General features: G+C 38.1%; 2 protein-coding genes across 8 annotated transcripts; both read left to right on the forward strand.

The window, feature by feature from the left end:
* Positions 1-395: 395 nt before the first annotated feature.
* On the forward strand, positions 396-22,262 carry LOC120296266. 7 transcript variants are annotated; one of them, XM_039318019.1, is made up of 6 exons: positions 396-535; positions 16,589-17,074; positions 17,915-19,169; positions 19,269-19,443; positions 20,969-21,453; positions 22,234-22,262. In XM_039318019.1, exons 2-3 carry the CDS (start codon positions 16,889-16,891, stop codon positions 18,764-18,766), a joined length of 1,038 nt encoding a protein of 345 aa, XP_039173953.1. In that variant the 5' UTR covers positions 396-535; positions 16,589-16,888; the 3' UTR covers positions 18,767-19,169; positions 19,269-19,443; positions 20,969-21,453; positions 22,234-22,262. The 7 variants fall into 7 exon arrangements, with proteins under 7 accessions (XP_039173953.1, XP_039173952.1, XP_039173954.1 ...); XM_039318018.1 differs by having other exon boundaries at positions 19,302-19,443; XM_039318020.1 differs by having other exon boundaries at positions 19,306-19,443.
* LOC108960824 lies at positions 5,977-11,793 on the forward strand. The gene is made up of 5 exons (XM_039317471.1): positions 5,977-6,506; positions 7,402-7,857; positions 10,844-11,011; positions 11,103-11,193; positions 11,768-11,793. The coding sequence occupies exons 1-5, from the start codon at positions 6,045-6,047 to the stop codon at positions 11,791-11,793; spliced, it is 1,203 nt and encodes a 400-aa protein (XP_039173405.1). The 5' UTR covers positions 5,977-6,044.
* Positions 22,263-22,730: the final 468 nt, after the last annotated feature.

Here is a 22,730-nt window from a genome sequence, read left to right on the forward strand (position 1 = left end):
AAGAAATATTCGATCTTGAAGGGCTTGAGGCTGCGGATTGCATCCAGTGTTGCCTCTTTGGAAGAAATATTCTAAAGGGCTTCGGGCTAGCCTCAACTACTTTGTGTTGGTCAATCTACCAAAGTTGAGGCAACTATGGAACAGAGATCTCCAAGGAACAATGTTCTTCAATTCTCTACATAATCTTAGCCTTTATAAATGCAGCAACTTGAGACATGTTTTTGTTCCATCAATGACGCGGTACCTTCCCAATCTATCACAAATGGAAATAAAGGAGTGTGATCAAATGGAAGGAGTGATTGTGAACAAAGATGGGCAAGGAAGCGCGGTGGAGGAGATTACATTCCCACATCTTAAGTGGATAACTTTGGAATGCTTGCCCAATTTAACTAGTTTCCTCTCGTGGAAGAATCATATGCTAGAATGCCCTAGTTTATCACAGTTGAGCATTGCCCATTGCCCCAAGATGAGAAGTCTAACTTGGCAATCTTCAATGGAGATTGATAATGGCACCCCTTCACTTTTCACTCCACAGGTCAGTCTCTCAAACAAATGCATTTATGGCATTTCATTTGAATATATTCGTTCGCGTATAATTGGACAATGCATGGTATGCAAACAAAAGTGCTAGATATAATTGTTTGTAATATCAATAATCAATGCTTTGCTCAAATTTGATTGGGACTCTATGTTTCATACCTAAGCAAAGATAACCAGAATATTTGCCTTCCCACAATAATTTATGATCACGTCCATAAAGTATTAATGCAAAACAATTCAGCCATTGATAACCATGTGCAGTTTTAAAATCATTTAATTAGACAAATCTATGTACATAATCTATTAATATTTACTTAAAAGATTAAAAATTTTCTAATCCTTAGCAAGTATAACTATTAATTGTCCATCTCCATATATTTTTAGAAGTGTTATTTATGTGAGCTCATAAAATCATATTGTGTGCAGTACCTCAAAATTTATTATAGAGGGATTTTAAAAAAGTTATGACAATAACCATATGAAAACATTTACTTTTTGTAATTTCAACTATAAAGAACAAAATAGTAAACATAGAATAGCATTTAAAAAATGGCAAAAAAAAAAAAAAAGAAATATCATATTGTGTGCGTACCTGAAGTTTTAAAAAAGTTATGACAATAACACTTTTACTTTTTGTAATTTCAACTATAAAGAACAAAATAGTAAACATAAAATAGCATTTAAAAATGGCAAAAAAAAAAAAAAAAAAAAGAAGTATCGCCCACTTCATATTTTCTTGTGCAGAAGCAAATTGGCATTATTCTATTAAACATGAAGAAAAGAGGAAAAGAAAACTTCATAATTATAAAAGCCTAGTTCATAAATTGCTAAGCTATTACAACTCATTGTACCATAATCATCTTCCCAATCAAAGAAATTGGAGGAATTAGAGAGAATTGCTCCTTTAATTGGAGTGCTCTAAACTTCGATAATGATTAGTGCAGTCGACTTTTTTATATCTTAATAATCACTAATGCTTGAGCTGGGTCTTGATAATAAAATAAATAAAAATAAAAAGGCCAATATGCCTAAAGTTGTTTTTCTTTGTTTGTAAATCATAATTGAATCACTGTACTCCAACGACCTATCAAATTACGTACATGTATTATATAATAAATATTAACTCCAGATTATCATGTTAAGTGATAATTAGTGTGATATTGCGTATAATCTATGTTTGGCAAGAGAAAATGCAGATTACTTTTTCCAAAAAAGAAATGGCAAAAAAAAAGAAAAAAATAAAAGAGAGAAAAAGACAAGCTGGACAATAGATAGTAGCAATTCCATGGGTGGTCGCCAGCATTGCGGGTCTTATTTCATAACTAGATGACAATATTTAGTCAATGTCCTAGTTAAAATAAAAAAATTAAAAAAAAATCGGAATAAATTATCCAATCAACAACACTACTGAAAAGAAAATATTAGGTGCATTAAATACACCATGTAGGATCCGTATTAAATCATTTGCAAATCGACATGTGGTAAAGCCTATCAGTTTTTTTTTTTTTGGTTTTTTGTCGGTCATATTCCACTTGCAGATCGCCTTGAAGGATCAAAATATTTGCTCCCCTCCCTTCAATAACGGTGGCCCCCGAACCCCGGTTTGCTTCGGAAAAATCTCTTTCCTCCTTTCAATAACACCCAAGTGTGGCTTTGCTCCCTTTCCTCTTTTTGGTCTCTCTCTCTCTCTCTTTCCTTCCTCGGTGGCCTTGGCCTCCGTCTGTTGCAGTGCTGTTGCGGTGCGCTCACTAGACAAAGGAAAAAAAAAGAAAAAAAGAAAACAGAAAAAGGAAGAAATTAGACAAAGTCTATTTGATGATTTTAGCTTCTCCCCCTCTAAGAAATGTTCGCTCCGAGTCATTTCGTTTCACCTTGATCCTCCTCTTCACGACGAGGGGAAAAAAAGAAAGTGAACCAAATCTACAGAGTCAAGTAACAATAACTCTTCTTCCTCCCCCTCCCCCTCATCCTCTTACCTTCTGTTTTTTTGGGGGCGATTGATTGGGTGGTCTATCCAATGGTTGAATCCGAAGCTTCAGACTTGCTTCTCTGAAGCTCGCCTCCTCTCTAAGCGCGTGCTTCCATGGGTTCCGAGTGATTACGCAAACCGGAGCTTGTTGGTTATGGTGGGTCGAAGTGGATCTCCGATGCGGAAGCGATTTCAGCGTCGATTCGGTCGGGGCGTTGATTCCGGCGAAGAAAAATTAAAAAAATCTTCTCTTCAGCCCTCTCTTCCTCCTCCTTCGTCCACACCCGCCTGACCTCCGCCCCTCCTCCGTATTGCCAACGGCGAGTCACCGACGCCTTGATTAGGGCGACCCCGCTATGTCCAAGCCGAGCATGGCCTGCTTCCTCTGTTTTGTCCGTCTCATTGTTCTACAGATCTCGAAATCTGGCCGTCCATAGCGACGGAGTTGCAGATCTGGAAGTCGATCACCGTGGCTCGAGCCATGGACAAGCCGCTGTCGCTAGAGCCATGGTTGCAGATCTGGAAGTCCCATCGTGAGCAACGACAGCTTATGGACTGCCATTGTCTCCTCCGTCATTTGCCCGCGATCGGCCCGTGTCCATGGCCGAGCCAACCCTCCATCGTCACAGCTGCTCGTGGTCATTGCCCGTCCCGGATCTGGGCTAGAGTGGTGCCTGCCTCCGAGATCTAGATCTAGTATCGTCCATGGACGCAAGCCTAGCTCGTCCATGGCTCGCGAGGAGGCTCCTCCACGAGATCGCGACCGCCGCTTGTCCATGGCCATGAGCCTTGACGGCGATTTTGAGATCTCGACGGCCATGGACTGCGAGGTCAAACAGCGAAAGAAAAAACAAAGGAATAGATGTCGGGGAAGAGTGGCCATGGACGAGATGGCCGGAGCTTGAACGCGGCCATGGACGAGATGGCGTCATGAACGGGCAAACCACAAAGACGACGGAGAGGGTTGGACGCCCGGCAATGGTCGCCTTGGACGCGGCGCCGGCAACTCCGCCGTTGGCGACGGCGGAGGGAGGCGGGAAGGTTGGGCTCAATGTGGCTGGAGATGGAGGAGAAAGCGTAGATGGAGAAGGAAAGTGAGGTGGATTGAGATTTTTTATATTTAGTCATCTAAAAAAAAAAAAAAAAAGCCAATATTTAGTCAATGTCATAGCTACATAAAAAATTAAAAATAAATGGAAATAATCATCCAGTCAACACTTCCATTACGTCTCATGAAGTTCTCCTCATGTGAAGACTAAACGCAATAAATGACGACCTCCTCCTCGGCACTTCTTTTTTGGGTCGAAACTTCGAGGCACTTGAAAATGCACCATATCATTTTTTATTACAAATTCTATACAACTTTTTTTTTTTTAACTGACGGACGAAATGCTTTTTTTTTCTTCCTTATTCTAATACTTTTACACAATTCTTCTAATTGTTTTATGCAAATAGAATGTTTAATTATAACAAGTATCTACACATTTGTTTACTTTTTAATTGTAAGAGTTATCACTAATTATTAATTTATAATGTCGTTTGCATGTATAAGTTGTTATATAATACCTAGCCCCACATTCTAAGAATATTTCAAAAAGTCATTATGACACTTAATCAACAATACTAATAAATTTTGGGAAGTATGAAAATAGTCATATGATCTTTTGGTAGTGCCAAGTTGTGATAGAAATATTTTTCATTTTAGTGTCAAATATGAGCTGTCATATAATAATTGGTTTCTCCCACATTATTAGATAATTTCAAAAAGTCATCAAAATCCTCAATTAAGAATATTGATAGATTTGAGGAAGTGTGGAAAGTCATTCTATTTTTTTTTTCTTGTGACAAGTCATAATTGCATTAATTATATTGTACCAAATGAAAATATCAATACTTGCTTTTCAATGGACAATCCGTCGGAGGTCATGATGTAGTAAAAAAAATACTCTTGATTTTCTCCATACAAACAAAATGCGATCAGCGGTTGCACACACACTTTTTGCCAAGGGGTGGATCACTCGGTACACCGCAAGATTCTATTTTTATTTTTCCACCTCAAATTTGAATAAATATTATTTCAAGGATGTTATTAATGGTCCGATGTAAAACTAGTAAATTGACCCAACTTGCTTTTGTTGAGATCATAATATTATGTTATTTATTCAAGTCGTTATGTTGCCCATGCCTATTAAGAAATTATTTTCTTTCAACACAAAAATTTTCCATACATAAAAAAGAAAAAGGTTGTGAACAATTGAAGTTACTATATATTTTTTTATATCTAGTTCGCCATATAAATTTCATGACTCTTCTCTTTAGTGAACTGTATTAATTAGAAGATTCATATATATTGTTCACAATTTAGTATGAGTAAGTAGCAATGCTCATAGTAAATAGAGGAAATAACGTTGAGCCAAGCATTAGTTTCATCCATTCCTTCTTCAATACATATACTGCTTAAGTTCTTCGCACCCGCTATTCATATCCTTAGTTGACTGGCTCATCATCACCATGCCCTTACTTTTTCTCTAATTGTTATGCATGTTCACCTTGAAGCAAACAAATCTAAAACATAATCGATCTTTGCCAACAAAACTAACATAACGGAAATTTTCAGTTTTTATCAATGAATCTAAATGTTGCTCTTTTCAATAGTTCTATCGGACTACCTAGTAAGCTCCCTAAACTTTTTGCCAGTCTTCGTGCTTATTCATTACAAAAACACAACTTGTCACTCCTCCATGGCATCAACATTGTTTTGCGGGATTCATATTATGTTCTTCTTTGTCTTTGTCCTCTTTTAATTTCGTAGAGAAACAGTTGAGTGAGCTGTCATTAATGTTTAATCAATGGCTCCATTCATGCATCAGCATAAATAGGAGGGCTCTCATTTCTCTCTCTATTTCACTTTTGCATTTTAGGTTTTCTTATACTTTAGATGCACTTGCATCCAATTGGAAATACCCCCCCCCCCTCTCTCTCTTTCTCTCTCTCTTATTGTGTGACGCAAGAGCTACTATCAAAAGAATGAGGACTCAGGAGGGGGGATTAGGATGAAGTTGAAAGGTAGAAAACTGGAATTCGGGAGACCTACTTAGCAACCATTTGAACGAGCCCAAGTTCCACATGCATAGGGCCCATCCGCCTAATTCCTGAACTTTTAAGTTATCGCTATGATTTGCTGAGTAATCAAGAAAAGTCAACATTGTCTCATCACTTCAAAATCTATGGACCCTTAATCGTCAATTAAGCCACTCAAAAAGTCGATGCTGAACGTACTATTGATTTATAAAAGCATTTATGATTTCATGCTTGTCGAATGCAATACCCTTGGCCTTAGTCATCAAGCAACTTGTAAAAAAGCATCAACCAACCCGTCCCTATTTATGTCACTAACAAGATCTTGACTTCTCATGATTTGTGAGAACGAGGGAAGTTTGGCAATTCCTTCTTTAAGGTCATAATTCAATGCAATCACATTCATTGTGTCATTCTTTTCTCAATATGGCAGGTACAATTTCCTCAACTTAGGTGGATGGATCTCTCCCACATGGACAATTTAAGCAAAATATGGATTGACGGTCCTCAAGAAACTCTGACTTTTGATTGTTTAAGAGAAGTGGAGGTTCGGAACTGTAAGAGCCTTCAAACTTTGTTTCCGTATTGGGTGGCTACAAGTTTAACCAAACTTCAAGAAATTCAAGTGGAGTCTTGTGAGATCGACGAAATAGTTGCTAGTGGGGATGACACTCCATGCTCCAATACAACTCAAGATCTTTTCCCAAAACTAACCTCTTTGGTGTTACATGACATACCACGACTCAAGAGCTTTTGTCCTAACTTACCCTCTTTGAATTGGCCATTATTGGAGGAATTACGAGTGACTCACTGTGACAAACTAAACATGTTATCCTTTGCGGCATCCATGAACAGTTGGGCTCAAAGAGATGATCAACAAGACCTTTCAGATCAAGAAGCACACTCTTCATTTGAGAGGGTATGATTATAGCTGCTCTCCCTTAGTTTCTACTTTGTTCTTTAAAGCAATCACTAATATCATATCCATTGCATATCATGTCATGCTATATTGTTATAGAAAAGATGATCTCCCTTACCTATTAGTTTGTCGACAACATTAAGATATTCCTAATATCTTACGTATACTTTCATTTGTGGATATGCATAAGATATTCCATTACCTAGAGTTACAAAAATATTTACAGTATTCTATTGACAATAGAATATATTCCTAATCTAACCTAATGGTGCTCCTTGGTGACATCAATAAGAATTTGACAAGAGGTCCTCTCAATTATTGATATGTGTCACGCATTTGAACTTTTCTTCTCTATTTCATCTTCTACAAACTCTAAAAAAAATAAATAACATTAGTACCTCAGTGCACTATTTTCTACTGTATTTTTTAATACACTGATGCACTGCATAGTCGTCGTGTTGTCTTGTTATAATACCATAGAAAACTAGAACCCTTTCCTATAAGTTTGTGGACAATGTAAGGTATTTTTGATATCATAAGCACACTTCTAAATTTGTGGACCCCATATGTTTTAGTAACATCATGAGTGCATCCCACTACATAACATTCCAAAGATGATAAATTTTTGTTGACAAGATAAGAAATTCCTAATGAAAGATGAATTTGTTGAGTGCTCTTGAATTTAGATTCACTCTATGCACTTGACCATACCAACCTCTACATGAGACTTTTAAAGGCTTGAGTCTTGGAAAAAAGGTTCTTGAGATATAATGAACTTTAGGAAGATGGCCACCTTCCATGCAAATCATCTAAATAGGTTTACTTTTAACAACACATGATTTATTGCCAAAACTTTGTAGAATTTACTTCTCTTATTGGATTGGATCTTTGACAGGACTTTCCTAACTTTGAGAGACTTTTATTAGTCAATAACAATATTCAGATGATACAAGATGGAAATTTTCCTGATGACATCTTTAGCAAACCAAAAGCACTAACACTGGCATGCTTTCATGATGAAAAGGCCGTCTTTCCTTCTATATTCCTCCTGGAGAGATTTCAGAATCTACAAAGCCTTGAGGTATTCTGTAGCTCCTTTGAAGATATATTCCCGGACGAAGGGCTTGTTGAAGAGGGGAAACATCCGGTGCTTGAAAATTTAAGAGAAATTAAGTTAAACAAGCTACACAACCTAAAGCGTGTGTGGAGAGAAGACTCTTTAGTGTTGAAAATTCTTCAGAGCATCGAAACATTTGAGATTTGGGATTGTCCTTGTTTGATGACAATATTTCCAACCGTGGCATCCTTCCAAAATCTGACGCGATTAGTGGTGAAGAATTCATTTGGATTGGTACATCTAGTAACAGTTTCAACGGTCACAAATTTGATGCATCTCGAAATAATGATTATAATAGAATGTGAAAGAATGAAAGAAATAGTGACAAATGATGGAAACGGAGAAGGCAAAGTGATTTCTTTTAGAAAGCTAGAATATTTGATGCTCCAAGATCTGCCAAGCCTAGAATGCTTCTCTTCCATCTCGAGTTGCACCTTCAAGTTCCCACGCTTAATGAGTATTAAAGTGGAAGAGTGTCCAAAAATGAAGACATTTTCTAAGGGTACACTAAGCACACCACAACCACATTGGTTGGGTACTTCGGTGAGCCTGTTCAGATACAAGTTGGATGAGAATTGGGGGGAGGGCGATAATCTCAACACAATCATACAAAAGTTATCAGCATAAACAAATGCGCATAGAATTGGTAAAGATTCAATTGATGTCATTCTCTCATCCATTTTTTTTTCTTTTTATTTTTGGTAGCACCGTAAGTTTTTAAATTTTTCTTTTTGTGTAAATTTTCTATTATTGATACCGTCGGATCAAAGCATCATCAACCCTTGTCTATCGATGGATCGATCTCGCCTCTTTCACTGAACAGTAGGAAACGAAGCCAGGCTCTCCTTCTCCTTCTTGACGCCAGACGCTCTCTCTGCTGCATTCACGGAGGACGCAGCGAAAAGGAAGCGTCGGGAATTGCCAGGACTTGAGAGAAGATGGCGCTGCTGAGTCTAGACAGTCAGTACTCCACTCACTTCATCAAAGAAGAACATCATTCTCTCTCTCTCTCTCTCCTCTCATCTCCCCATTCTGATCCAAATCGTAAGTTCACGCTTTTGCACACATCATTTCTCCCATCTGCCAGAATTTCTTCCCGATTTTCATGTCTTATTGCGTGTAATTTTCTTCTGGTTTTTGTAGAGACCTTTCCTTAACCATTATCGTCTTCTTCAGCTAGGGCTCTGCTTTTTAAATTTGTTCCTCGTAAATTTCTCAGTCCACTACTTCAGATCATGGGCCAATAGGGTCCTCCACTGACATCATCAAAGAAGAAGATCACTCTTCTCTCTCGCTCTCTCGCTCTCTCTCGCACTTGAACCCGGCAAACTCGTAAGTTCACGTTTCTTCTGATTTTGGTGTCTTATTGCGCATGAATTAGGTTGAACTAGGAAGCTGGTTTCGTAGAGACCTTCCTCAAACCTCGCCTTCTTCTTCAGTAAAGGGCTCTGTTCTTCAAAATTCATTCCACATTAGAGTCTAAAAGGATAGCAATTTTATCTTAACAGTGGAGTAATTGAAATAGGGAAAAGAATGAAAGGACTATTATTGGGACATAAGCTGGTGGTTGGAGGTTCGAAAAGATAACAATCGTCTCCTTATTTAGTGGATAGATGCGTTGGAAAAGCAATTCCTAAGGCGTCTTAGAATTAGAATCCAGGTCCTCTTATATGGAGAAATTTGACAATGTGATTCAATGTCGGAGAAGTAGAATATATATGTTAATTGCACAAAGAGACTATGTTCATATGGACTAGAAAATTGCAAAGAATGTTGCTGCCTCCATAACTAAAGAGAAAGACCTAATCGATAAGGGTTTGGCTTGTTGTGATTATGAAATTTCATTGTAGATCTACTGACTGATAATTTTGTTTTCAAATAGGAGATGCTGTTGTATTTTGTTATATTGATCAGATTTGGGGAAAAAAAGATTTACTTTGTCAAATTGAACAAATAGTTTGATAAAACCTTATTTGAGCTACGCTTGAAAGAATCAAACAGCTTAATTTTCAATTTTCAATTCCATCCATGTTACAGTCATCAATGTATTTGCTTTTTCGCCTGTGATTGTGATTTATAAGGCTAACATTGATATGTTTTAAATATACATAGGACCTGGAAGGCTTCTTCTAAATGTGTGCCCTATTGTATTCTGGGAGCATAGATTGACCTTGACTTTGGATTAATGACTTTCGTCATTTGGTTTACTGTCTCCTAAAACTAACAAGTAATGCCTTAAACTCACTCTGTTTACAATTTAATTCTCTCATCAGGGTATGCTTATGTCTTGGCCTTTTCTTCACCATATGTTGGTTTTTCAACCATGTACATGCGCACTCGGCTCCTGTTCAATTTATCATGCAACATATTCAGGAAATTTAGCAAATTGTGACTCTCAGGTATTCAGACAGGTCATGGATGGTGAAGCTAAGGACTTGTGGATGAGATATTTTTTTTTTTTTTTTTTTTGGGGGGAAGGGAGGGGGTACGTTCTTTTCTGCTGGTCGGCCCAAATTTGCAAGAGAAGGTCATCTGCATGTAGAAACTCATTGATAGGGATGATTTTCTGTTCAGAATCGACATATTCACTAGTGCTGGTTAGGACTTGATTTACATTGATCTAGATGAACTCTGGAAGTGTCACTTTCACTGGTCCAAATGAATTTAGTATTCCAATAATAACTCTTTATATAGTCTTGAGGAATCAATGAAGTGTACTTCTATGCCAATTGGGTTTTATGAGGTTGATCACAATCGAGATGCACACTCATTAATGCCACATTCCAAATCTGAATGAACTGAAAAGTATGTGCTTCAAGACTCCTTTTTGGTTTATGCATTCTTCATTTTGAATTTAAAAACAAGTCTCATAGGCTTATTGAGATTATGGGTTTTATTATTCCTACAGGAATGTTGAAAATGTTCAAAAGGATGCTTTAGAGAGAATGGTGCAATTATTTGGCCTGTAGAATTGGAAAAATGTGATGAGATGGTTTGGTTAACAAAGGGTTTGAATGAATATGCAGAGCATTACTCTATCTGTGAGGTTCAATTTTTGGTCTTCTAATATGAAGGGGACTCCATTTCCTGTGTCACCATAATTGATGAAAGGATGTCCGAGATAGAATATCCGCCTATCAGTGTTGATATGAGGAACCGAGCCTCAGCAATTATGGAATTGTCTTGCTGAAAGTGGAAGATGCCTTTGATTGCTGTGAAGTCGAGCTTGAAGTCCGAGGGGATGAATTGCATTCAGCCAAGTGTCCTTGGTTTTGTATGGAAATTGAATCTGATCAGGTTTGTGAAGTTCATGGCAGTTCCTACGCACATTCATCAGCAGAGTTTGGGAGGGACAGAAGTTCCAACTACTCATCACAAGATTTTCCAGGTGTGAATCTTAATATTAGCTAATTCTGCCCTTGATTGTGTTGTTCTCGTGTTTGATTCAAATACTGTATAGGAACTGTCCATTTTGTTAGGCTAAGAGAAACTGTGTTAGAGTTAATGCTAGGAAAACTGTGTTACAGCTAACTCATTCTCTTAGTGTTTCTTTGTCTCTAGATCTCCTGGGTATGCATATATATGTGTAGAGACTAAATGTGCTGGCGATTGCTGTGATGTTTCGGTTGAGCTTGAAGTCTTGGGGGATGAATTGCATTCAGCCAAGTGTCCTCAGCTTTGTATGGCAATGGAATTTGATTAGGTTTGCAAAGTTCATTGCAGTTCCCATGCACATTCATTAGCAAAAAGTTTGGGGAGGGACAAAGTTCAAACTGCTCATCACAAGATTTTCCGAGTGTGAATCTTAACAAGATTTTCCGAGTGTGAATCTTAATATATTAGCAAATTCTCCCCTTGACTGTGTTGCTCTCGTGTTTGATTTGAATATCATGCAGGAACTTTTCACGTCGTTAGGCTAAGAGAAATTGTGTTAGGGCTAATTCATTCTTGTAATGTTTCTTTGTCTATAGCTCTCCCACGTGTACATATGTATGTGTTGCGGGACCTCATAAATAATGGAAATGAACTGAGCCAGTCATATCAGATTTCATTGTGATAGACCATTAGTAAGATAGATATATTGATTTAGGGTTGCTATGCCTAAAACACTAAAGCTTTCATGTTCTGTTTGCGGCTGTTGTAGGTAAGCTGAGAGAGTCAGGCTTGTGAAGAGCTCTCGAACTGGCCAGTGAATTTATACTCGATTATCCTTTCTTCCAAATTTTGTGCTTTGTGCGGGTTTATATACATAATCCTTTAATATTTAATACGAAGATTAAAAATATTCTAATACTCAATAAATATAACTTCTCCGTATCCTTTTATAAGCGTTAAGTTGGTGTCAGTTCATGAAATCATTTCATGCGTATTACTTTAGAACTAATTAGCAAGGTTTTTAAAAAAAGTTATCACAATAACCATATAAAAACATTTATTGTTTGCAATTTCAATAACAAAGAGCTAAACAGTAAACATAGAATAGCATCGAAAAATGGCAATAAAATGTAGTATCGCCACTTCATATTTTATTGTGTAGACATCGTTCTATTAAACATGAAGAAAAGGGGAAAAGAAACTTCATAATGTGAAAGCCCAGTTCACAAATTGCTTAGCAATTACAGCTCACTGTACCATATACTGTCTTCCCAATCAATGGCATTGGAGGAATTAGAGAGAGCGGCTCTTTTAATTAGAGTGTTATAAACTTTGATAATGATATGTGCAATCAAGTCTTTTATTTCTTAATACTCAACAATGCTTGAGTTGGGTCTTCATGATAAAATAAATACAAATAAAAAGGTCAATATGCATGAAGCGATTCGTCTTCTTTGTTCGTAAATCATACTTGAATCATTATTATATTGAGTGATAATTAGTGTGATACTTTGCACGATCATGTTTGGTGGCAAGAGAAAAGGCAGAGTGCTATTTCTAGACCAGAAATGGTGAAAAAAAAAAAAAAAATAAAAGAGAGAAGAGGACAGCCGGATGATTTTTTATTTTTTTTCGAAGACAGCTGGATGATTAATAGTAGCGATTCCATGGGAATGTTCAGTCAATGTCTTTGCTAAATAAAAATTTAAAAAATCAAAATAAACTATCCAATCAGGTGCATTGAAAACACCATGTAGAATTCGCATGGAACCATCCCCAGTTCGATACGAGGCAAAGCCGAGCCCACTTGTTTGTGGAACCATCAAAATTTCTGCTCCCCTCTATCTTCATTAACGCCCCGTTAGTGGAAGCTCTGACGTACTCTGCACCTTGTGGCTCTGCTCCTCTTTCCTCCGTGAACCACACCGCTGCCTCGGCCTCCGTTGGTTGCGGTGCGCTCACTGGACAAAGGAAAAAAAAAGCAAAAAAAGGAAGAAATTAGACAAAGTCTATTTGGTGTTTTAGCTTCTTCCCCCTTAAAAACTCTTCGCTTTCAGTCATTTCGTTTCCCCTTGATCCTCGTCTTCGCGATGAGGTGATATAAGAAAGTGAACCAAATCTAGAGAGTCAAGTAACCAATAACTCTTCTTCCTCCCCTCCCCCTCATCCTCTTACCTTCTGTTTTTTTGGGGGCGATTGATTGGGCGGTCTGTCCAATGGTTGAATCGGAAGCTTCGGAATCGCTTCTCTGAAGCTTGCCTCCTCTCTGTGCGCGTGCTTCCATGGGTCCCGAGTGATTGCGCGAATCGGAGCTTGTTAGTTATGGTGGGTCGAAGTGGATCTTCTATGCGGAAGCGATTTCGGCGTCGATTCGGTTGGGGCATTGATTCCGGCGAAGAAAAATTAAAAAAACTTCTCTTCAGCCCTCTCTTCCTCCTCCTTCGTCCACGACCGCCCGATCTCCGCCCCTCCTCCGCTGTCGCCAACGGCGGAGTCACCGGCACCTTGATTAGGCTGACCCCCGCTATGTCCAAGCCGAGCATGGCCGGCTTCCCTCTGTTTTGTCCGTCTCATAGTTCTACAGATCTCGAAATCTGGCCGTCCATAGCGACGGAGTTGCAGATCTGGAAGTCGACCACCGCCGCTCGCAGTCGTGGACGGGCCGCTGTCGCTAGAGACATGGTTGCAGATCTGGAAGTCTCGTCGCAAGCAACGACGGCTTATGGACTGCCATTGTCCCCTCCGTCGTCGCCCGCGATTGGCTCGTGGTCGTTGCCCGTCCAGATCTGGGCTGGAGTCGTGCCTCCAGATCTAGTATCGTCCATGGACGCAAGCCTAGCTCGTCCATGGCTCGACAGGAGGCTCCTCCACAGATCTGGCGACCACAGCTTGTCCATGGCTATGAGTCTTGACAGTGAGTTTGAGATCCCTTCGTCCATGGACTGCGAGGTCAAACGGCGAAAGAGAAAACAGAGAAATAGATGTCAGGGAAGAGCGGCCATGGACGAGAGGCGTCATGAATGGGTAGACCACAGAGACGATGGAGAGGGTTGGACGCTCAGCAATGGTCGCCTTGGACGCGACGCCGGCAACTCCGACGGTGGCGATGGCTAGGGGACGCAGGAAGGTTGGGGTCAATGTGGCTGAGATGGAGGAGAAAGCGTAGATGGAGAAGGAAAGTGAGGGGAATTGAGATTTTTTTTTTTTTTTTTGGTAAAGGGTAAGAATATATTAAGCAAAGGACAAAATACAAGAATTCGAGCCAAAGCTCACACTCTAGCCGCGGAAAACAGGGAGAGTGAGAGGGAGCCAAATCAAAAGATACAAAGGCAAAAAGAACAAGCTAAACAACACGGCACTACAAACTACCACAAACCAGACCGCCAACCCTCAATCAAAAGGCGAAGAATGGAGGGGTGTTAGGAAGATGTAGCCGATTCAAACACGGAGGGATCGAATTCCCAGCTTCTTTGGAGTCTTTTGTTTCTTGGAGTAGGCGGAGCATTATTAAACATAAGAGCCTTGTCCTTCACAACCTTGATTAGGTTGAGTCATCTGACCAAAAAAGTCAATATTTAGTTTATGTCATAGCTACATAAAAAAATTAAAAATAAATGGACTCAATCATCCAGTCAACACTTCCATTCCGCCTCATGAAGTTCTCCTCATGTGAAGACTAAACGCAAGAAATGACGACCTCCTCCGGCACTTTTTTTTTTTTTTGGTCGAAATCGAGGCACTTGAAAATGCATGATATCATTTTTTTATTACGATTCTATACAAGTTTTGTTTTTTTTCCCCGATGTACAAAATCCTTTTTTTTTTCCTTATTCTAATACTTTTGCGCAATTCTTTCTATCGTTTTATACTAGTAGAATAGAATGTTTAATTATAACAAGTATCTACACATCTATTTACTTTTTAATTGTAAGAATTATCACTAATTATTTATTTATAATGTCATTTGCATGGATAAGTTGTTATATAATACCTAGCCCCACATTCTAAGAATATTTCAAAAAGTCATTATAACACTCAATCAACGATACTAATAAATTTGGGGAAGTATGAAAATAGTCACTTGATCTTTTGGTAGTGACAAGTTGTGATAGAATTGTTTTCATTTTAGTGTCAAATATGAGCTGTCATATAATAATTGATTTCTCCACATTATTAGATAATTTCAAAACTCATCAAAATCCTCAATTAAGAATATTGGTAGATTTAAGGAAGTGTGGAAAGTCTTTTTTTTTTTTTTTTTGGTGACAAGTCGTAATTGCATTAATTATATTGTAACCAAATGAAAAATATCAATACTCACTTTTCAATGGACAATTCGTCGAGGTCATGATGTAGCCAAAAAAAAAAAAAAAAAAAGCACTCTTTTTTTTTCTCCATACAAACAAAATGCGATCAGCGGGTGCACACTCACTTTTTGCCAAAGGGTGGACCACTCATACACCACAAGATTCTATTTTTATTTTTTCACCTCAAATCTGAATAAATATTATTTCAAGGATGTTATTAATGGTCCAATGTAAAACTAGTAAATTGTCCCAACTTGCTTTTGATGAGATCATAACATTATGTTATTTATTTAAGTCGTTATGGGCCCGCATGGAAACTCTTTGTTTCGTTTTGAACAATTTTTTTTTTTCTTGTTCCCTGGAACAAAAGAATAGAAACGCGTTTGGTTGCGTTTCTGTTTTTTTTTTTTTTGTTCCTAGAACAAAATTGAAACAAAAAAAACTTACTTCTTGTTCTAGAAACAATTTTGAAGAAACACTTCTTCTCCCTCTTCTCTTTCTTCTTTTTTTCTTCTTCTTTTCTTCTTCTTTTTTTTTTTTTGGCTCTGGTGCCGACCTCGGCCATGGCCTGGCGACCGTCGTCGAGGGCCAGCAACGCCGTCGAGGGTCGACGACCTCGCCGGATCTAGGCGAGCCCACGCGGCGACGCCGAGCCTCGCCTTGGCTGGCGAGCTCGGGCTCGCCCAAATTCGGCGAGGCCGCCGACCCCGTCGGCCGCCGCCGGAGGCCTGGATCTACCGAAAGAAGAAAAAAATAAAAAGAAAAGAAAAATGAAAATAAAATAAAAATAGTAAAAAATTAAAAGAAACAAAAAAAGAATAAAATTTACCAAATGTGTTTCTATTCATTTTTTATTCCCCGAACAAATTTACCAAACACATTTTTCTCGGTAAAAAATTGTTCCCCTAACAAAACATTTTTTTTTTTCTATTCCTGGAACAAAAAAAGAGTAGAAACATTACCATGCAGCCCCTATGTTGCCCATGCCTATTAAGAAATTATTTTCTTTCAATACAAAAATTTTCCATGCATAAAAAAGAAAAAGGTTGTGAACAATTGAAGTTACTATATTTATTTTTTTATATCCGGTTCGCCATATCCTTAGCCTTAGTCATCAGTCAACTTGTATAAAAGCATCAATCAACCCCTCCCTATTTATGTCCCTAACAAAATCTTGAGTTCTCATGATTGGGAGAACAAGGGAAGTCTGGAAATTCCTTCTTTAAGGTCATAAGTCAATGCAATCACATTCATTATGTCATTTTTTTTTCTCAATATGGCAGGTACAATTTCCTAAACTTAGGTCGATGGATCTATCCCACATGGACAATTTAAGCAAAATATGGACTGACACTCCTCAGAAAACTCTTACTTTTGATTGTTTATGGAAAGTGGAGGTTCGGAATTGTAAGGGCCTTGAAAATTTGTTTCCGTATTGGGTGGCTACAAGTTTAACCCACCTTGAAAAACTTCAAGTGGAGTCTTGTGAGATCGAGGAAATAGTTGTTAATGGGGGTGACACTCCACACTCCAATACTACTTAAGATCTTTTCCCAGAACTAACCTCTTTGGTGTTACGTGACATGCCACGACTCAAGAGTTTCTATCCTAACTTGCCCACTTTGCATTGGTCATTATTGGAGGAATTACAAGTGATTCACTGTAACAAACTGAACATGTTATCCTTTACGGCATCCATGAACAGTTGGGCTCAAAAATATGATCAACAAGACCTTTCAAATCAAGAAGCACACTCTTCATTCGAGAGGGTATGATTATAGCTACTCTCCATTAGTTTCTACTTTGTTCTTTAAAGCAGTCACTAATATCATATCCATTGCATATCATGTCGCGTTATAATGTTATAGAAAACATGATCTCCCTTACTTATTAGTTTGTCAAAAAATTTAAGATATTTCTAATATCTTAAGTATACTTTCATTTGTGGACATGCATAAGATATTCCATTACCTAGATTTACAAAATATTTATAGTATTCTATTGACAACAGAATATATTCCTAATCTAACTCAATGGTGCTCCTTGGTGACATCAATAAGAATTTGACAAGAGGTCCTCTCAATTATTGACATGTGTCGCACATTTGAACTTTTCTTCTCTATTTCATCTTCTACAAACTCTAAAAAAAATCCAATTCAAACTTCTTCTTTTTTTAAAACAAAAATAACATCAGTATCTTAGTGCACCATCTTCTAATGTATTTTTTAATACATTGCATAGTCGTTTTGTTGTCCTGTTATAATACTATAGAAAACTAGAACCCCTTTCCTATAAGTTTGCAGACAACATAAGGTATATCTTATATCTTAAGCACACTTCTAAATTTGTGGACCCCATATGTTTTAGTAACATCATGAGCGCATCTCATTACATAAGATTCCAAAGAAGATATATGTTTGTTGACAAGGTATTTCTAACAAAAGATGAATTTAATGATTGTAGGGGTCTTGATTTTAGATTCACACTATCCACTTGATCAAACCAACCTTCCATGCAAATTATCTACATAGGTTTACTTTTTACAACACATGATTTATTACCAAAACTTTGCTGAATTTACTTCTCTTGTTGTATTGGCTATGTGACAGGACTTTTCCAACTTGGAGAGACTTTTATTAGTCAATAACAATATTCAGACGATACAAGATGGAAATTTTCCCGATGACATATTTACCAAACCAATAGCACTAACACTGGCATGCTTTCATGATGAAAAGACCACCTTTCCTTCCATATTCCTCCTAGAGAGATTTCGAAATCTACAAAGCCTTGAGGTATTCTGTAGCTCCTTTGAAGATATATTCCCAGACGAAGGGCTTGTTGAAGAGGGGAAACATCCGGAGCTTGAAAATTTAAGAGAAATTAAGTTAAACAAGTTACGCAACCTAAAGCGTGTGTGGAGAGAAGACTCTTTAGTGTCGAAAATTCTTCAAAACATCGAAACATTTAAGATTTGGGATTGTCCCTGTTTGACGACAATATTTCCAAAGGTGGCATCCTTCCAGAATCTGACGAAGTTAGTGGTGAAGAATTCCTCTGGATTGGTACATCTAGTAACAGTTTCAACGGTCACAAATTTGATGCATCTCAAATGGATGACTATAATAGGATGTGAAAAAATGAAAGAAGTAGTGGCCAATGATGGAAACGGAGAAGGAAAAGTGATTTCTTTTGGAAATCTACGCTATTTGGCACTCCAAGATCTGCCAAGCCTAGAATGCTTCTCTTCCATCTCGAGTTGCACCTTCAAGTTCCCATGCTTATGGAGTATTGAAGTGGAAGAGTGTTCGAAAATGAAGACCTTTTCTAAAGGTACGCTAAGCACACCGGAGCTAGGTTGGTGGAATAGTCCGATGAGCCTGTTTAGATACAAGTGGGAACCATGGAACTGGGAGAAGGGTGATGATCTCAATACAATCATACAAAAGTCATCAGCGTAAACAGATACACATAAAATTGGTAAAGATTCAATCGATGTCATTCTCTCATCCATTCGTTTTTCTTTTTCCTTATTTTTTTGGTAGCACGGTAAGTTTTTAAATTTTTCTTTTTGTATCTTTTCTATTATTGATACCGTCGGATCAAAGCATCATCAACCCTTATCCATCGATCGATCTCGCCTCCTCCTTCCCTGAACAGCAGGAAGCGAAACAGGGCTCTCCTTCTCCTTCTTGACGCCAGAGGCTCTCTCTGCTGCATTCACGGAGGAGGGAGCGAAAAGGAAGCGTCGGGAATTGCCAGGACTTGAGAGAAGATGGCACTGCCGAGTCTGGACAGTCAGTCCTCCACTCACTTCATCAAAGAAGAAGATCATTCTCTCTCCGCATCTGTATCCGACGAATCGTAAGTTCACGCTTCTGCACACCTCATTTCTCCCGTATACTAGAATTTCTTCCCGATTTTCGTGTCTTGTTGCTCGTAATTTTCTTCCGGTTTTCGTAGAGACCTTTGCTCAACCATCGTCGTCTTCTTCAGCTAGGGCTCTGCTTTTTAAATTCGTTCCTTGTAAATTTCTCAGTCCACTACTTCAGATCATGGACCAATGGTGGTCCTCCACTGACATCATCATAGAAGAAGATCTCTCTCTCTCTATCTCGCACTTGAACCCGGCAAACTCGTAAGTTCACGTTTCTTCCGATTTTGGTGTCTTATTGCGCGTGAATTAGGTTGAAGTCTGAAGCTAGTTTCGTGGAGACCTTCCCCAATCCTCACCTTCTTCTTCAATAAAGGGTTTTGTTCTTCAAAATTCGTTCCACATTACAGTGAAATAGGGAAAAGAATGAAAGGACTATTATTGGGACATAAGCTAGTGGTTGGAGGTTCGAAAAGATAACAATCGTCTCCTTTTTTTTTTGTGGATAGATGCATTGGAAAAGCAATTCCTAAGGCGTCTTAGAATTAGAATCCAAGTCCTCTTATATGGAGAAATTTGACAATGTGATTCAATGTCGGAGAAGTAGAATATATATGTTAATCGCAAAAAGAGACTATGTTCATATGGACAAGCAAATTGCAAAGAATGTTGCTGCCTCCATAACTAAAGAGAAAGACCTAATCGATAAGGGTTTGGCTTGTTGTGATTATGAAATTTCATTGTAGATCTACTGACTGATAATTTTATTTTCAAATAGGAGATGCTGTTGTATTTTGTTAGATTGATCAGATTTGGGGAAAAAAAGATTTACCTTGTCAAATTGAACCAATAGTTTGATAAAACCTTATTTGAGCTGCACTTGAAAGAATCAAACGGCTTAATTTTAAATTTTCAATTCCATCCATGTTACAGTCATCAATGTATTTGCTTTTTCCCCTGTGATTGTGATTTATAAGGCTGAAATTGATATGTTTTAAATATACATAGGACCTGGAAGGCTTCTTTTGAATGTGTGCCCTATTGTATTCTGGGAGCATAGATTGGACCTTGACTTTGGATTAATGGCTTTCATCATGTGGCTTTACTGTCTCTAAAACTAACAAGTAATGCCTTAAACTCACTCTGTTTACAATTTAATTCTCTCATCAGGGTATGCTTATGTCTTGGCTTTTCTTCACCATATGTTGGTTTTCAACCATGTACATGCGCATTTGGCTCCTGTTCAATTTATCATGCAACATATTCAGGAAATTTAGCAAAATTGTGACTCTCAGGTATTCAGACAGGTCATGGATGGTGAAGCTAAGGAGTTGTGGATGAGATCTTTTTTTTTTTTTTTTTTTTTTGGCCGGGGGGAAGGGAAGGTCAAATTTGCAAAAGAAGGTCATCTGCATGTAGAAACTCATTGATAGGGATGATTTTCTGTTCAAAATCCACATATTCACTAGTGCTGGTTAGGACTTGATTTACATTGATCTAGATGAACTCTGGAAGTGTCACTTTCACTGGTCCAAAATGAATTTAGTATTCCAAATAATAACTCTTTTATATAGTCTTGAGGGATCAATGAAGTGTACTTCTATGCCGATTGGGTTTTATGAGGTTGATCACAATCCAGATGCACACTCACTAATGCCACATTCCAAATTTGAATGAACTGAAAAGTATGTGCTCCACGACATCCTTTTTGGTTTATTCATTCTTCATTTTGAATTCAAAAACAAGTCTCATAGGCCTATTAAGATTATGAGTTTTATTTTTCCTACAGGAATATTAAAAAGGTTCAAGAGGATGCTTTTGAGAGAATGGTGCAATTGTTTGGCCTGTAGAACTGGAAAAATGTGATGAGATGGTTTGGTTAGCAAAGGGTTTGAATGAATATGCAGAGCATTACTCTGTCTGTGAGGTTCAATTTTTGGTCTTCTAATATGAAGGGGACTCCATTTCCCATGTCACCATAATTGATGAAAGGATGTCCGAGATAGAATATCCGCCAATCAATGTTGATGTGAGGAACCAAGCCTCAGCAATTATGGAATTGTCTTGCTAAAAGTGGAAGATGCCTTTGATTGCCATGATGTTTCAGTCAGGCTTGAAGTCTGGGGGATGAATTGCATTCAGCCAAGTGTCCTTGGTTTTGTATGGAAATCGAATCTGATCAGGTTTGCGAAGTTCATGGCAGTTCCTATGCACATTCATCAGCAAAGTTTGGGAGGGACAGAAGTTCGAACTGCTCATTGCAAGATTTTCCAGGTGTGAATCTTAATATTAGCTAATTCTGCCCTTGATTGTGTTGTTCTCGTGTTTGATTCAAATACCGTACAGGAACTGTCCATTTTGTTAGGCTAAGAGAAACTGTGTTAGAGCTAACTCATTCTCTTAGTGTTTCTCTGTCTCTAGATCTCCCGTGTATGCATATATATGTGTTGAGACTAAATGTGCCAGCAATTCCTATGATGTTTCTGTTGAGCTTGAAGTCTTGGGGGATGAATTGCATTCAGTCAAGTGTCTTCAGCTTTGTATGGCAATGGAATTTGATTAGGTTTGCAAAGTTCATTGCAGTTCCCATGCGCATTCATTAGCAAAAAGTTTGGGGAGGGACAAAGTTCAAACTGCTCATCATGAGATTTCCGAGTGTGAATCTTATTATATTAGCAAATTCTCCCCTTGACTGTGTTGTTCATTTGATTCAAATATCATGCAGGAACTCTCCACGCCATTAGGCTAAAAGAAACTGTGTTAGGGCTAATTCATTCTTGTAATGTTTCTTCATCTATAGCTCTCCCGCATGTACATATGTATGTGTTGGGGGTTCACACAAATAATGGAAACAAACCGAGCTAGTCATATCAGATTTCATTTTGATGAGAATGGATTGGTGTGCATATAGGCCTCAGGAAGCTAGACCATTAGAAAGACTCAGATTTATTGATTTAGGGTTGCTATGTCAGTAGATATGGGATTTACATAACAAGAATAGATTACGCCTAAAACGCTAAAGCTTTTTTCATGTTCTGTTTGCGGCTGCTGTAGGTAAGCTGAGAGAGTCAGGGTTGTGAAGATTATCCTTTCCTCCAAATTACGGTGAGGTGAATATATCTGAAGAGAAGCAATATGGTAAGATTCTCTTGACAATGACAACTCTTAGACTATGTTAGATCTAGATATTAATCAAGTGGCAATATATATATATATATATATTCTTTACATGCTTTGAAAAGGATATTCATACTGTCTTCCTCAGAAATCATTGGTTGTTTTCTTCTTTTCTGATGACAAAATTGCGAAATGTCTCCTTGAGCAGAGAGTTTCTGGTTCATTCCTAAAGACGCACGTTAAGAAAAGCCTGCAGGCCGTGGCTCTCATTTTTCAAGACAAAGCATGGCGTTGAAGCTCACCAGCCCTGAACATTATGGAAAGCTATTTGCCCGTAGGGCTGCATTCATGAGAGAAACTTCTCTGAAGGCGGAAGACGCATGTGTGTTTGAGCTCTACTGAAAAGGACAATATCGTGTTTGGACTATCCAACT

This window comes from Eucalyptus grandis, chromosome 7 (genome assembly GCF_016545825.1).
Source record: "Eucalyptus grandis isolate ANBG69807.140 chromosome 7, ASM1654582v1, whole genome shotgun sequence".
NCBI lineage: Eukaryota > Viridiplantae > Streptophyta > Magnoliopsida > Myrtales > Myrtaceae > Eucalyptus > Eucalyptus grandis.